Below are 16,276 nucleotides of genomic sequence, written 5' to 3' on the forward strand. Positions count from 1 at the left end.
CAACCACGTCCCGCAGGGCCACATCCCCACGGTGTTTGAACCCCCCCAGGGATGGGGACTCCCCCCCTGCCCTGGGCAGCCTGGGCCAACGCCTGACCGCTCTTCCAGGACAGAAATTGTTCCCGATCTCCAACCTGACCCTCCCCTGACGCACCCTGAGGCCGTGAGGACAAATCCCTCTCAGCCTTTTAATGGTGTTAGGGAGAGGGCTGCTCGCGGAGGCACCCTGCCCGTCTCCGGAAGGTGGGAGCGGGTGCTGGGGGATGGGCAGCTCCCCAGAGCAGAGCCCGTCACCCACTCTCCCTTGCGCCGAGGCACGGGGCCGCTCCCTGGTCCCCATCACCAGGGACATCCAGCGATGGGAGCGAAGCTGCTCGAGGCTTCCCGGGGGGAGGAGGACAGAGACCCTCGCTCATGGCGTAACCCTGCTGATACAGGGCCTGATCCTGCAGCCCGGGGCCACGGGGCTGGCCCACAGCCCTGCCACCACCGCCCCAAAACACGGCCGGTCCCAGTCCGGTTCCCATCTCGGAGCCGGCCGTGTCCCACCGGGCTCCCGCGCGGCACCCAGCACCCGCAAACGCCCATCTCGGGGCATCCCGCTGTCGACCCGCTGGCACCGGGTGGGGACGGGACGAGGACGCTGGAAGAACAGCAACATAAAATATCTACAGAAAGCGCGTGCAGGGCTGCAGCCGCCCCGGCGGGCGCTGGGCGGGCGGGCGCCCATCCTCGGGGGGCTCAACGCCCCAGGTGGGACCCCCCCTGTGGGGATGACCCCTCTCCCGGGGGGATGCTATAGGTTGGTGATGTAGACCTCCAGGCCGTTGGCTGCCATCCTGGTGGAGCCTCGCCGGGGCTCGCCCGCCCAGACGTCGCCCACGCTTTCGTACAGGTTCTCGGGGGCGCAGGGCTTCCCCGCCTTGTCCCGTTTCGCCGCTGCCTTCCAGTTCACGTCCACGGCCTCGTAGTCCGGGTCGGGGCCGCGGCCATGAGCAGTCCAGGCTCGGTCGCTGATGGACTCGTAGCAGGGGTCAGGGGGGCCTTGGGCTGCCAGGGACCAGCACCCAGCGGGGGCACCCTCCTCCCGGCGGGGGGGCGGCCACCCCCCACCCGCCTCCCTCGGGGACGATGCGGGGACCTGGGTTTTCTTCTTGGCTTTGCAGACCGTTGAGTACATGTCTTCCAGCTGCAGAAGGAAGGTGGGGGTTCACGGGCAATCCCTGCCCACCGCAGGGTATCCCCGTGCCCCCCCAACTTCCCACCCCCCCCAGGAGGATCCTGGCAGCGGATTAACCACTGGGGATCCCACTTTTTGCACAATCCAGGGAGCGCCGTGGGCATCGCCTGCCCTTAGGGTCTCAGCTCCGTATTTCCCCTCTCTCCCCCCCCCAACCCCCAAAATCTCCACTAGAAAATAGGGAGTATTTTACACCCTGCCCCGAGAGCGGGCATTACGGGGAGGCAGGGCGTTACGCAGCACCCGCCCCGTCGCTGCCACCCCCCCATGGCCGTACCTTCGCCCGGGGGGCATCGCCCGCCCCGTCCCAGCACCGCGGGGCTGCGGGAGACCCCGCTGCAGCCCCATCCCGCGCCTCCGTCGTCTTCACCTTGCGCACGCAGGCGTAATCGGCGGCACCGTGCCTGGCACGTGGAGGGGACAACTGGGTGCCGGTGGGCACGGGGGGCACCGGGGCATCCTCCCCCCCCACTGCCAGGCACTCGTAGACGGCGTCCGGCACCAGCTTGCGCGTCGGGGTGAAGAGCAGGTTGGAGTAGGTCTGGTCGGGGCCCGGGGAGGCGGCCGGGGGCTCGGGGACGGGGATCTGGGGCAGCTCGCGGTGCAGGAGGACGCTGACGCCGGGGCTCTGCAGGGACTCGGCGCCGGTGGAGGTGGCCATGGCGCAGGCGAAATCCAGGCTGGCCGGCCGGTGGGCTGCGGGGAGACGAGGGGAGATGGGGGGATGCAGCGAGCACCAAGCCCTGCGCCGGCACCGCGCAGGCACCACGATGGGAGGTGACCGCGGGCACCCGCCGAGTGCCACCGGCCCCCGTCAGCTCCCCCGGCTCCATGGCCACTCACTGTCGTCCCTGGCCTTCACCCGGTACAGCTCGTGCAGCTTCGTGTCCGACTTGCTGAGCGACCGCAGCTGCGTCTGTCGGAGCAGGGACTGCAGCGGGGGGGAACGCGCGTCAGGCTTGTGGCCGGGTGCTGGGGTGCTCGGAGCTCCCCCGGGGCTGATCCTGCCCCCCACCCCCCCCCAGCACACACTTACCTCGTCCACCAGCTTCACCCCGTCCGGAGGGACCTTCGTCCTCCTGCCCTTGCTGCGGGGAGAAGCGGGATGAGCCCGGGGCGGGCAGCCAAATGCGGGGCGAGGAGCGGGTGACTCCCGGACCCCGACCTGGCCATGATGGGCATCGCCCCACGCCCCTCACCCAAGCAGCAGCACCTCCCAAACCCCCGACCCCGCTCCTTCGCCAGCCCCGCAGCAGGGTCCGGGGAAGGGATGAAGGGACGGGAGCATCTCTGCTACGAGGAGAGGCTGAGGGAGCTGGGCTTGTTCAGCCTGGAGAAGAGAAGGCTGAGAGGGGACCTTCGAAATGCCCATAAATATCTGCAGGGTGGGGGTCAGGAGGCCGGGGCCAGACTCTTTCCAGTGGTGCCCAGCGACAGGACAAGGGGCAACGGGCACAAACTGAAGCAGAGGAAGCTCCAGCTGAACCCGAGGAAGAACTTCTTCCCTCTGAGGGTGCCGGAGCCCTGGCCCAGGCTGCCCAGGGAGGCTGTGGAGTCTCCTTCTCTGGAGATATTCCAGCCCTGCCTGGCCGCGGTGCTGTGCAGCCTGCTCTGGGTGACCCTGCTTGGGCAGGGGGTTGGGCTGGGTGACCCCAGATGTCCCTGCCAACCCCTGCCATGCTGGGGTTCTGGGATTCTGTCCATACTGGGAGGGGAGGCCTTGGTTGCACCCCGCGCCCCATCGAGCCGTGCCGGGTACCACTGGCATCACCCATCCCGTCGGCAGCTTGGGGGTTTGGGGTGAGGGGAGTGGCAGTTCCCAGTGCTCCCAGTTCAGAACAGGCACACGCGGGGGGTCCCCACCGCCAAATGCCACCAAGGGGTCCCCGACCCCATCCCCAGCACGGGGAGGGAAGGCAGTGGGGCGGCGGGCAGCGCGTACCGTCTGCAGGCAGCGCACAGGGCGCCCAGGTAGACCAGGACTCCGAGCAGGGCCAGCGCAGCGCCGGCCGGCAGGATTGGGGTCCGCGCCGGCCCCTCGCCGATGGCCGCAGCCATGGGGCAGCCGCTTCCGACACCGCCGTGGGGCTCAGCTCTGGGGAGAGAAAACACGAGCTGGGGTGCTGCCAGGCTCACCATGGCACAAGATGGTGTTCCACGGCCCCCGGGGCTCGCCGGGACCCCCACAGCGCAGCCCCCCGGGCAGGGGGTCTCTCCCGATGCTCTGGAAGGGGACACGTGCACCCAGGGCCCCGTTTTCCAGGCAGCTGCTCCCTGCCCATGGTCACCGTGACATCTCCTCTGCTCTCAGACACCCTGCAATGGGTGCTTTGCCACGCCCTGGAAAACCTCCAAATTTGGGTTCTTTTTAGAAAAAATAAAATCCAACCCACCACCACCCAACCCCGGAGGATTCCAGCTCCCGAGCTGCCACCGAGCTGTCGGAAAGGAGATGGCCAGGGGCCCTGAAACCCCCCTGGAGACATCCCAAAAGTGCCAGCGTGCTTTCTGGGGACAGTGGGACAGCGCTGCGGGATGGGGTGGCCCGGGCAGGACGGGCAAACAGATGACTCAGCTTCCCGGAAGCTTCAGCCTCGAAGCTGTCTCTCCCTCCTCTTCCTCCTCGCACCGCACCGGGGATGCCCTCGCTGCGCAGCAGCTCTCACCCTCTCCCCCTCTGAACCCCGTGGGTTTTGGCCCCATCCAGCCGTGCCGTGGGACCCGCAGGGTCACCAGGCAGAGGACCCCGGGTGGGCGCTGCCAGCATCACCAGTGTTCCCTCCAGTCCCCCCCAGTTTGCAGCGCCGCTCATGGTGAGCTCTCGGGGGGCTGAGCCCAGCCCTGCAGACCCCACCATCCCATTCCTGCTCCCGAGGGAGCCCGGTTGCTCCCCGCAGCATCCCAGCAGGACCCGCGCTCGGGCCAGGGGCTGCGGGACGGCTCTCGGCGTACGGGGACCCCACGTCTCCTCCACCACCACAGCCCCAGTTCCGCAGCTGCAGAGCAGAAAACGCCCGACATTTCGACCGCTTTCCTCCACCGAAAGACAAAGCCGTGCCTTGCCCAAACCCAGCCCTCTTCCCTGTGCCTTCTTCGGGGAATATGGCCCTCCCCTACAAGCCACAGCAGCCGTGAGGCCGGAGCAATGGGTGCGGAGGCGTGAAGGCGCCGGGGAGCCCGACACGAAGAGCGGACGCTCCCCGGCCCGTCAGGATCCCACGCCTTTCCCAAGAAGGCTTTTGGTGACAACCCATCCCCCGGTCCCCGTCCCCGCTCAGCCACCAGCGTGCCGCAGAGCCCGAAGGAAAAGCCGACACCGCTTCCCCTGCGCCGGCGTCGAGACGGCGGCTGCTGCTCCCAGCTCCGCGCACGCCCCGCTCCCCAAAAAGGCTGGTCCTGCTGCTAGGGATCTGCGCCAGCACCTGGGCAACGCCGGGTCCGGAGGGGCACCGGGGCAGCTCCCGGCACCGGGGTAAAGCTCGAAGAAGCCGCGGTAACCGAGCCAGCCAGGGCCAGGAGCAGAGTCCCCGGGTGGGACAGGGCTGGCATGGCCGAGCAGAACGGCTTCCACCGGCACGGCTGGGGACGCAGACCCCCCGGGACACCCGCGCCCCTCTTACTCACCCTCTCACCTAACTTCATCCAGACGAGGAAGATCAGGCGAGCCCCGGTGCAAAGCTACCGCACCTCGCGCGAGCCCCGGGTGCCAGCGCCGCGGGGAGGTCTGCGCCCACCGAGGGACCGACCCCCGGCACCCCGCAGTGCACGGCAGCGCCTTCGGCGCATCTTTACCCCCATCACCAGGAAGTCTCTGCCCACTTCCAGCGCCCTTTTATCTGAGCACTTCCCACGCCTTCGGAAACTTCCCCGACTGAAGCCTTCACCCCCAGAGAACAATTATTTCAAGGTGGAAATTGAGACGGAGAGGTCTTCGAGACTCACCAGGCTGGACAGACTGGCTCAGATCAGAGCTGGGAAGGGAAGGTTGCTCCCTCTCCGACGACATTTCAATTAGACAGCCCTGCTTTTCTGTCTGAGCATACATTAATTAGACAGATTACCTGCGACGCGAGCAGTCGCTTCAGACAGCCCTCGCTGAACTCGTTCAGCTCATTAGAGCGGCAGGATCGCAGGCTGCAGCAGCGACTGCGTCCAGGGCAGAACCGAGCGGGCTCTGAGGTTTCGCAGACAAAATTACAGCGGGGTGCGACGGCCGGGAGCCGGCGTCGCGTCGGAGTCGAAGCGTGAGCGTTTGGCCGGCCGAGGCAGGCGCACGCGGGGCAGCTGCTCCCACAGCGGGTGGATTCCCCATCCGTGAATTTTTAAGACCGAAGAACGAAGGGAGAGGCTTCCCAAGTTGAAGTTAACACAGAGAAATTCTTCCGACCCACTTTGTCGCGCAGGAGGTCGGATTTCGGACCTGTCAGAACGCCCAGCGCGCGCCCTTCGGCGCGTCCGGGCTCAGCCGTCACCGGGAGCAGCCGCTTCTCAGGACTGCACGTTGCCCCCCCCAGAACCACAAACCGGAGAGGAAAACCCAGCGCCCGGCTGGAGCCGCCCAGGTAGGACCGAGCAGGTCGGCGAGGCCGAGTCTCAGACCGACCCACTGAAAGGCACACCTGAATGTCCTGCCCACGAGGTTCTCGATCTCCCGGTCCCGGGGCTATTCCCCGGGGCAGGAGACTCGGCAGACGGCGTTTCGTAACGCGCTGGCTCCACCGGCCAAGATGGCTTTGGAGAGGAGAGCGGTCGCAGCCGCCGCGTACGTGCGACGCACACCCGCAGCCCGCCGAGGAGGGAGCAGCTCCCTTTTGCGACCCCCGAGCACCGGGACCCCAAACGCTGTCGGTTCGTTACTCCAGGACGTGAGAGTCCTTTGCAACTCCTACAAAAGGCACAAGTTTCCCAGCCGAGCTTCACGAAAACAAGAGTAAAACTCACTGTGAAACGGAGTGCCGCCGCCGCTGCTGCTGCTGTCTGGCCTCTGAGTCATCTGCCCAGATAAAGCTGCACGCAACCTTCAGGGCGACCAGAAGAAAGCAGACGAAGCTGCCAAAAGCGCGTTTGCGAGGAAGCCGGGCGAACACCGCGAGCTGATCTCCGTCAGCGACGGCGAACATGGCTGCGGCAAACACAGCGCGGGTGCCCTGGGGAGCTGTGCGGCAAAAAAGTCCCCAGAAGCAGAAGTAGATCTTTATTGTCTATTAAATTATGAAAAGTGAAAGCCCCGTAACAGCCAGTCAACAACTCCGAACCTGCCCCAGGCCACGGGGTGCTATTGGTAAATTTTAAGACTATTTCTGGAGCCCTGGCCCAGGCTGCCCAGGGAGGCTGTGGAGTCTCCTTCTCTGGAGATATTCAAGACCCGCCTGGACGAGGTCCTCTACAGCCTACTGTAGGTGACCCTGCTTCGGCAGGGGGGTTGGACTAGATGACCCACAGAGGTCCCTTCCAACCCCTACCATTCTGTGATTCTGTGATTCCAACATGGAGCAGGCAAGAGATCTCCCCCACTTCTCTCGCGTTTCTGCAGCTGGAGGGAGAGGCTTCACGGCCAAACTCCTCCGCAGGAGTCTCATTTAGCAAGGACCAACTGTGCTTCTAAACGCCAGACCCAAACACCACCAAACTCGGAGGCACGCTTCCAGCCACAGCCCCGCTCGCTGCTCTCACGGAGGAGCGGCTTTTGAGAAAAGGCAACTTGAAAACCCTAAGGTGAGCGACCTGCCCGCTCGCCCCGCGCGGCTCTGGTCGAGGCTGACATCATTTCGGCAGGTTTCTTTCTTCCCACCCTTCCGCGGTGGCTGGAAACGCGCTCGCCTGGGCAGAGAAACGCGCTGCTGAGCACGACGCGAGGACCTGCGAGAGAGGTTCTGCGCAGAGCCGAGCCGCAGCACGAGGCCAGCGGAGACCTTGGTGCTGTGGCTGAGGGAAGCCAGGCTCCAGGACGGCCACGTCAGGGTGGCACAGGTTTTCTTCAGAATCACCTCCCTGCCACAGTGGTTTTCTCACCACGGATGCAGCAGTTTTACACAACTTTGGGTTTGCAGATGACAGCGTTTCGGTGACCGCACTCCCTCGAGCCCCTTCAGCAGGAGCCAGGAGCTCAGCAGCTCCCCAGGAGCTGTTCCACACACAGGCAAAACTCCAGTCCCCCTCCCCACGAGACCACCAGAAATTTTTCGCTTGAAAAAAAAAACCCCAGGTCCCCACACCTCTGAACTCAACAATTCAGTCACTGTGAAAGCCATCAGTTCCCACCCAACCTCGAGACCCAAGCCACGGGAGCCCAGCAGCCTTGCCAAGCCCAAGCACCTCTTCCTCCTCTTTAAGCCCAGCTGTTTCCAGAGAACTAAGCGCTCGGCGGCACAAAGCTCGCAGCTGGCCGGCCGAGCTTCCCCGCTGCAGCAGGAATCCTGCCCGGCCAGTCGAGCTAGCTGCAACAGCATCTCCAACAATGCCACCGTTTCTATACAGATCAGGGCTTTTTAAAAGTATTTTTCAACCCCTGCTTAATTGCAGATACCCAAGTTTGCCAGGCAAGAAAGCAAACGCCACTTACTTTGCAGAAACTCAACAACCGGTGAGCGGGCAGAGCAGGGAGCTGATCATGCTCTCTTCCTCACCAGCCAACCTGGAGAATTTAGCTTCTTTTATCCCGCAGAGTTATTCCCAGTTAGGGGCTCACGAACGTTTCAAACATCTCGAGCCGAGCTCTCCCGCTCCTCTAGCTCCTTCCACGCAGACAGCTCGGCGCAGACAGCACGCAGCGCAGCTCGCTTCCTGGCCCGCAGCGGCGGTGGCTTCCCCCAACGGCAGGCTGGGTTTCTCCCCGCCTCGGCGGCAGACGGGCTCTGCAGCACCCAGCACCCGAGAGCACCCTCTGCCGCGCTCCGCTCCCCACCCAGCCGGTTTTAGTGCCAGCTCTCTACCCGCAGGTGAATATGAGGAAAGAACGGGTCACCACACGTCATCATTACCCTGCAAATGAGCAACGCCTTACAAGGACAGAGGGAAAAAATAAAACCCAACTTTATTCACCAGGGACGGGAACAGTCTGGGGTGGGAGGCAGCAGCGATCCACACAGGAGTCTGACAAGTAAGGCTGTGGAAATCCCAAGGAAGGGTCAAAATACGACTGAGCCGAGACATGGGGCTAATACACCGAATTCTTAGAGACCCTGATGGCAAATAGTCTGAGCACAAAACAAGCCCAAGAAATTTCTCTGCCCAGCCCAGCTCAGCAGCCACGGGCCACTTCAGCAAGCACCCACGCTGCACCGGGCACATTAATCCTTGTCACCACTCCACACTTGAGTGCGGGAAACAAGCAGTCACTTGTGAGGGAAGGGCACTGAGCAACCACTGTTAAACCCTTGAGATCAGCCCAGCGTGTGGAGAAGGCGAACTCAGAGCAGTAACGACAGCGCGGGCAATTTAGTTCGGAACCGACGGATGCTGAAGTGCTCGAGGCCGCCCACGCCACCACTCACGTCCCCACGGTGCCCATCGCGGCAGGATCCCAGCGCTGTCCAGGAGAGGACAGTCACTGGAAGAGGTCTCCTGCAGACACCCATCTTGCTCACTTGTGCTGCTGCTCTGTGTTTTCCGAGGTGTCTGCAGCGATGCTAAATCCCACGCGACTGAACAACTCTGCCCGTAGCTCCTTCAGCTGTAGGTTTTCTGCTTAGTTTGGCAGCCTGACCCTACCAGCAGGTGCAGCCCTGCCCAGGCCGACAGCTTTAGCAGTTTCTTAGGAACAGATTAAAAAAGGTGGTGCTAAAGGAGCAAAACTCTTCATTAAAAAATGACTCGCAGAACCAAAGGAAATCGATTTCTTAAATTAAGAAAACAAAATATGTCCTTAAGATACTGGCATAAAATTGCAAACAATTTTTTTTTTTTTTAAAAAAGGCAATTACAATGCACAAGTCCCACCAGAACCGGAGTCTGACGAAACCACCATCCCCTCTGGGGCAAGGACTGGCTGCCGCCAGCACAGCAGATCACCTAGGGGAGAAGACATCCTTCCCGTCCGGAGACCGCCCGGGCTGCAGGCGAGGGCACTCGGCCCCCACGCCCGCTTCCAGCGCAGCCCGAAGCTCTCCCGCAGCAGGGCTGCACACACAGACCCCCTGACCTCTGCGCCCAGCCCGACCTGCATCTGGGTCCTGAGGTGTTTTAACAAAAGGACCTCTGTTCAGCGAGCCACCTAGGACAGAAAAACTCCAGCAATGATGGCAAAAATCACAAGGTTCCCTGTGGGGTTGTTCCTAGCTAGGAGGTTTGAGAATCCTTTGCTCTGCTGTCTTCTTCCCCCAGCTTTGGCACTCGACTTGTAGAACCACGCAGCTTTCCATGCCAAGTCCATGAGTTGGGCTATAGCATGTCCTAGGGATACTCTTACAGTCAAACTGATGAAATCTGATGCTTGAGGCCACCAGCACCCCACTCTGAGCTGCCAGTTTTCTGTCTGTTCGTTACACTACGCTACAAGGAACTGCTCCCAAACCCACCGAGCCCTCAGACAAACCCCACAGCACAAACCAGCAGGCAGAGAGCAGCTGGAGCAATCTGCCTTTGTTGTTTTCACCCAGCACAAGCCTCTTCTGCTACGCCGGAATGTGCTCGGGACCCTGCCTCCGCTTCTGCTTGTCAGTTGGCAGCCAAACACAAGCCACGGTTGATGGCAGGATGTGGGGCTTTCAAAGCCCCTCCTCGGCTGGTTCGTAGCCAGCGGCGCTACCACCCGAGTAGCTACAGACCCTGGGTGGAGGTGCTACCGCAGCGATAACAGAGGAAAGAAGTGTGCAAGAGGGCAGAGAACCGTATTTCTTGTAGCTGGTCCTTGTACCAGGCTCAGGCTCACAGAATGCTTTCAGGGCTGGAAGGGTGTGTGCTCCTCCCGCTCCCAGCAGCATCTGGTTTCAGAAACTGCTGCTTTTCAGCCCAGTTCGCAGGCTGGGCAGCCTGAGGCCTGCAGGAACAGGATGGCTCACCCAGGCTCCGAGGCCACGAGCACCGGGGCTGGCTAGCAGGACAGTCACTGCAGTCAAACGCCTTCCTCAGAGACTAGAACTCAGTCATCTTCTTATGTGTTTCTGCTTTCTTCTGCTCCCGCTGCAGACTGGCTTCCTGGGCCTGCAGCTGCCCCAGCTGTTTGTGTGCGTTAGCCAGCTTCTCCTCCAGCTGAGCTGTAGCAACGCTGTGCCTGAAAGCAGAAAGCATTACGGCAACGTCATCCTGCACGGTGAGATCAAAGGCCTGTCACTATCCCAGGAGGGTCTGCCCTTTCCTGCGGGATTAGCGCAAGGGACCTGCTGGAAGCCAGGAAGAACCCGATGCTCAGTGCAATCTGGGCTAGAAAATGTCCTCCTGTGATGCTCAGCAGCCACATCGCAGAGATGGGCATGAGAAGCAGAGGGCTTCAGCACCCGTCCTCAGCAAGCTCCTCTCTTCACCATAGCCCGAGTTCCAGCCAAAGGACCCCAGCCAAACCTGCCAGTGTCCACGCCGGTCTGAAGCACACGCTGAATCTCTCTCCTCCACCCCCCCTTCGGCCTCATCCAGACATGGTTCACTTGTTCCTCCCACACCTCATTTCAAGCCCACCCCTTGCCAGAAGCACCAGCAATTCTCAGTTCATCCCGCAGTCCCCAAGAGGATGCTTTCCTACCGCCCAATGTTGCGTTCCAGGGCCTGCTGGATTCCTATGATATCCTTCTGCGTTTGTTCAATCTTCTCCATCGTCTGGAAGAGGCGGACACTCAAGGCCTTCTTGGTGCTCTTGCTAGCATGGTAGATCTCTTTGCTGTTCCTCTGCGGCAGTGCCACCCCTCCAGCCTTCTCCCCAGTGCTCTTCCCTCGCAGTTTCTCATTCAAAAAGTCAAACACGTTGTGGTGAGGCTTACGGCTGCCCGCGCGGGACTGCCCCGAGCCGTTTCCCTTTGCTCGGCACTTCCTCGATTTGCCTGGGTCCAACTTCCCCTGTTTCTTCTTCTGAAGCACCTCAGCACACTGGTCGAGGGACTTCCCCCGAGGAAGTACCACAGCCTGCACTGGCTCCACTCGGCCCTCAGAATTCTTCCCTAACCCTGAGGAGAGACACCAAGCGATTACTGCGAGCGAGGACACCCCCTCTCCGAGTCACCTCCCACCACCAGCTCACGCTGACAGCCACAACCTGAGAACAGGCAAACAGGCTCTTGAGGTACAAAAAGCCACGACCGCCATCCGAGTCGAGGGGAGCAGCAAAGGCCGCAGCACGGTGGATGTGGATGCTACATCAGGAGCCTTCTACAGCAGAAGATACGCGATCAAAAGCCCGAGGCCGTTCATCAGGCCGGTTTCTGTGAAACTACGTTCAGCCTCACATTCTCAGCTTCTCAAGCCAGGTTCTTCTTGAAACTGGTTTGGAGAACCAGAGACAAACGCAACTGGCAGACCAGGCTCCTAACGCCCCGAAGGCTCAATACAATTTGTGTAGTGAGAAGCTAGCTCAGCAGGCTTTGAAGTCTGCGTCTAGAGCCGGGAGATGCTTTAACGCAGACATCAGAAGCTCCATAGATCAGTTCCCTTCCACCTTTGAACATCTCACACTACAGTTCTCACGGCTTTCATCATGAACTTGACCACGGTTCCAAACACCTCCAATTTTCGCTGTTACCGTACAGGGGTTGGTGCACAGATATGCTTGTGCTTCGATTAAGCAGCTATTCCTTTCCTTCTCTCCTTCTAACCCTTCCACACGGGTGTGATTCATCACATAGCTTGAGCCTTATCTAACAGGCCCTTCAGCAAAGCAAAGTTATAGCTTCATCAAAAAAAACCTTGTTTTTCTTAACTAGCTTTAGGATCTATCACGAGACCGAGGTGACGAGGCAGCCATGCCCTCATGCCACCAGGACCGCCTTCTCCCCTTACCTTTTCCGAACTCGTATCCCATCCGAACGAGCAGTTTGGAGCCGATACCACGAGTATGGGCTTCCCAGCCACCGAAAGAGGAACTGCACGCAGGAGTCCATTCCCCGTTCTCTGGAACTCCCGAATCTATCACTGTGGCACGGAATAGACAAATCAGTGAAACACAGAAACAAAGCTGCTACAGAAAACCCTTATCCGGGGCACCCACACAGCATGAAACCCCCTCACAAGGCAGTAAAATACACACTTCCCTCACCCTGGAATCACTCAGCAGCTCCTTGTGACTTCGCTGGTTCCTACTGAGCTGTCACCTTTTATGGACACTGCATAGCGAGTTACTGAAATGAAAGCTCTCACTTGATTTAATGCACGTACCAACTCGTTATTCCAGGCAGAATCATCCAGAAGTTTCCATGCCTCCTTTCCTTCCTTCTACGGCGGTCATACAGACTGATATATGCCATCAGAGTAAAACCCGGCACTGGGGCACGTAGCATTTATTCTGTGCCTCCAGCTCATGTCTGTGGTATGAGGCTCCTCTAGGCCACTATATTAATTTTGTGTTATTAGGATTCGATAATCTCTATTAGGCTAAATTAAAGAGCTCTAGGACACAACTTTGTCCCTGCGACGTCACTGTGGCACTAGCACAGGGACAGCGCTGTCTGTGTAATCTCAGAGAAGTCACTCGGGCTCTCTCTGTGTCAGCTTTCAGTAGTAAAGCAGGACACAGCTGCTCCTGCAACCTCATGGAGGCACTGGAAGGACCAAACGCAGTTACTGGGGTCTCGCACTCTCCTGTCGTGAAGCTGTGCACAGCTCCCAGAGATGAGGAAGTCTCCCCACTCACCTCTTAGCTCAACTCAGCCAGCCACGTAAGAAACATGCTCAGAGCTTGGAATAAAATATCACACCCTCTACCTTCCTGTGTTGGGAGTTCCCATGGAAACCTCCAACCTTCATTAGCCCGGTAATTTGCATAAAACAAAGATTTTAGTTTGAAATTGCAACATAATAGCTAATTACCATCCTCTATCTTTCAGCAACACATAGAGAGATTAGCTACGCTTTCATCAGAGGTGAGACACCCGTAAGGAAGGCTCCAGCAGAGTAATCCCGCAGCTCCCAGCAGAAGGCGGACCTGGATCACACGTTGCTTTCGCTCACACCGTCCCCGCTCCCTCCCTCACCTTTGGCGTAACCGGAGTCATCCACACTGTCTTCATCGGACGCGGCAGATTCGGCACCGTCTTCGCGTCGCAGCGGGGGAATGACACTATCTCCCTCCACAACAGCTTCCTTGAGCAGCAGGGAATCAAACTTCACAGTGTAGTAACCACTGTCGATGTCTACAAGCAGGAAAAGCAAGGAACAAGAGTTCCAGTAAGTCTCCAGTATGGAACTGGCAGAGGGCTTTCTAAAACAGACGGAGCTCCAGTGGGACGGCATGGGAGAGGGGGTAGGTCCAAGAAACACGCGTTTTAAAAAAATTCTGTTTTTTCTTTCCACTTTAGATTTCTGCCTGGGAGAGAAAAGCACCCACTGCAATGAAAAGCTATTTTCACAATGCCTGTGTTGGTGACCCTGCTTCGGCAGGAGGGTTGGACTAGATGACCCACAGAGGTCCCTTCCAACCCCTACTATTCTGTGATTCTGTGATTTCAAACAGTGTGGAAAGCCTGCTGAGAACTGGAATTAAAGACAAGTTAGACTTGCTCCCCTCTGACCTAATAACAGCACAGGAAAGATGGAAAGGGAGACTAAACCCTCACCCTCCCCAGGACATGAGGAAGCCTGTACCAGCAGCTGACGGGCAGGGCCAGGTCCTCCGGCTCTTGTTTAAACCAGAGCAGATTACTGCAGTTCTCACCTACTATGCATGCAAATCCCTGCACTACCTGCCTCTTCCCTTTCACGGCAGTTAATGTAGTCATTTCCTTTCCACACTCCTGCTCTTATGTCTCCTTTTTGTCTAACACTCCCTTGTTTCCTAGCCTATTCCCTTCCCATTTCAGGACATTTTCTCAGCTATGTCAAGATTTTCAATTTAGGGATGCAGCCACATAGTTAACATTTTTCTGTCGTTAACCAAAATAGTCGAGTTTCACGTTCAGTGAAGCATCAGCCTCCACCTTCCACACAGAATCCCGGCGAAGCACGCTCACACACCACTCACCGGTGATTTTTGCAGTGTACCATATTCCGTCGCTGTGTTTCGCCAGGCAGGCCGAGCCCACCGCCAGCGCACTCAGATCGGGCTCCTGAAACGGCTGAAGCTCTTCCACGGAGACCACCTGACCGTGCGAGAACCTGCGGGGGGAGGCGAAGAGGGATTATCTCTACCTTGTTGAGCAGGCCTTAAATAAAAACTCCTTCTCTCCTTAAAGGAAATGCAAACAAGTTGTCAGCGGTGATGAATCTTCACCAGTAATTATGGAAGTTTTATCGTGCATTATTTCAATTACGCAAGCTATTCATTTTTCACCTTAAACCTATTATCTGTGTAACAAAGAACGCACCCCAACCCAGAGCATTAAGCTTTCCTTGCTAGTGACACATCCAGTAAAAAAGTTCACAGGTCCTTTGAGATAAACAGGATCGCAGAGACAGCGGGTGTCTCGTCCAGCCTCCTGCTCGAAGCACAACCAACTTCAAAGGCCGATCAGGTTGCTCAAGGCTTTATCTCGTTAAGCTCTGAAGATCTCCAAAGACGGACACTCTACAACCTCTCCGTGCAACTGGAACGTATGCACTGCTGACAGAGAAGTTTTGGTAGTTTATTTTAATACTTTATCAGTTGTTAATTTAGCCACTTCATTATGTAAAACCTCTGCAACTTTCCCCATGGGATCTTCCATTTAATCTCTGCATTAGCTAAAGAAAACAGACAAACTGATGCCACTGCTTACCATAACACCTTTTAAAAACATGAACCAAAAAGCAACTTTCCATTGGGTATAAGAGCCAAACACGGTACTTCCAGAGGAGGTTTGCCCCTCAGAAGGACAAGGCCTTTAGCTACAGGAAGGACACAAGCCCCCTCCCACCCGTTTTTTACCGACAGTTCTCTTTGAATCTGCACTTGTCATCCAAGAAGAATGGGCATGGCTTCAGAGACTTGTGAGTTGGATAGAGATACAGCACTCTGACGCCTGCACTGCCATCCTCCAAGTCCTCTGTCCCCACAATCATGGCATTATGGTACTCCAGGGTCCCCCAAGAACTGTAGTAGGGGGCTTTAACCTTCATCCCACTCAATTCCTCCTCCTCTTCTCTGTCAGACTCCTCCTCTTCACTATACTTTGGTTCATTTTTGTCAGCAGTTTCTTCATCTCCCTTTGATGATATCTCATCGTTATTCACTGAAGGTCTCTCATCAGTTCCAAGCTCAGCGATAGCTTCCTTAAAAGCCGCATACTCCTCGTCTTGGGCAGCACCGTCTCGGTTGACATCCCGCTCCAGACCTACTGGGGACGTGGAGGAGGAGGCGCCTGTGTCTAAAGTAGCCAGAAGTTTGCTCTTTTTAACAGCCACCAGGCTGGATTCAGTCAGTTCTATCAGCTGCTTTAAATCTTCCTGCAACTGAATCAAGTCCGACTGCTGCGATGGGTCCAGGCCTGCCCCTAAAGCCAGCTCCACTTGCTGCAGCTGGGCATTGTAGGTCTGAATGGCTGCTTCCAGGCTCTCTTCATCCATCGTCGGCAAACCCAAGGGGAGTTTAACTGCGTCCTTTCCGGGAACTCTGACCACATTCAAAGCCTTTACTTAAGATGAGCAACTTTTCGGACAACGAGCCCTTGTCCGCAGAAGCTACCATCTACCCCGGCGTCCCGCGTCTTCCCTCGGAAGCAACCAGGGCGATGGTCCTGCAGCGAACAGGCGGCGGAAGGCGACCAGAGAGGGTCCGAGGAGAGGCCGGGCCCTGCCCTCCCCCGCCACGGCGCCCGCTCGAGCCCACCAGGCCCACGCACGGCACCGCTCCCCCCGCAGCCTGGGCTCTCGCGGCGCGACTCCTCCGCCACGGGGCCGGCAGCAGCTCCCGCACCCGCCCCTACCACAACCGGCCCCGCTCGCCCCTCAGCTCCCCCTTCCCCTACTGTGCCGCCGCCATGA

At 58.8% G+C, this 16,276-nt stretch overlaps 2 protein-coding genes across 2 annotated transcripts; both read right to left on the reverse strand.

Moving 5' to 3' along the window:
• Nucleotides 1-498: 498 nt before the first annotated feature.
• LIME1 (Lck interacting transmembrane adaptor 1) lies at nucleotides 499-7,859 on the reverse strand. Its single transcript, XM_075438905.1, has 6 exons — nucleotides 7,803-7,859; nucleotides 3,183-3,335; nucleotides 2,277-2,328; nucleotides 2,084-2,171; nucleotides 1,518-1,936; nucleotides 499-1,189 (listed from the first exon to the last, which is right to left on the reverse strand). The coding sequence occupies exons 2-6, from the start codon at nucleotides 3,296-3,298 to the stop codon at nucleotides 797-799; spliced, it is 1,068 nt and encodes a 355-aa protein (XP_075295020.1). The 5' UTR covers nucleotides 3,299-3,335; nucleotides 7,803-7,859; the 3' UTR covers nucleotides 499-796.
• A 424-nt stretch (nucleotides 7,860-8,283) lies between these two features.
• Nucleotides 8,284-16,185, reverse strand: ZGPAT (zinc finger CCCH-type and G-patch domain containing). The gene is made up of 6 exons (XM_009945539.2): nucleotides 15,222-16,185; nucleotides 14,340-14,473; nucleotides 13,354-13,512; nucleotides 12,164-12,295; nucleotides 10,917-11,334; nucleotides 8,284-10,451 (listed from the first exon to the last, which is right to left on the reverse strand). Exons 1-6 carry the CDS (start codon nucleotides 15,857-15,859, stop codon nucleotides 10,313-10,315), a joined length of 1,620 nt encoding a protein of 539 aa, XP_009943841.2. The 5' UTR covers nucleotides 15,860-16,185; the 3' UTR covers nucleotides 8,284-10,312.
• Nucleotides 16,186-16,276: the final 91 nt, after the last annotated feature.

Source organism: Opisthocomus hoazin, chromosome 18 (assembly GCF_030867145.1).
Source record: "Opisthocomus hoazin isolate bOpiHoa1 chromosome 18, bOpiHoa1.hap1, whole genome shotgun sequence".
Classification (NCBI taxonomy): domain Eukaryota; kingdom Metazoa; phylum Chordata; class Aves; order Opisthocomiformes; family Opisthocomidae; genus Opisthocomus; species Opisthocomus hoazin.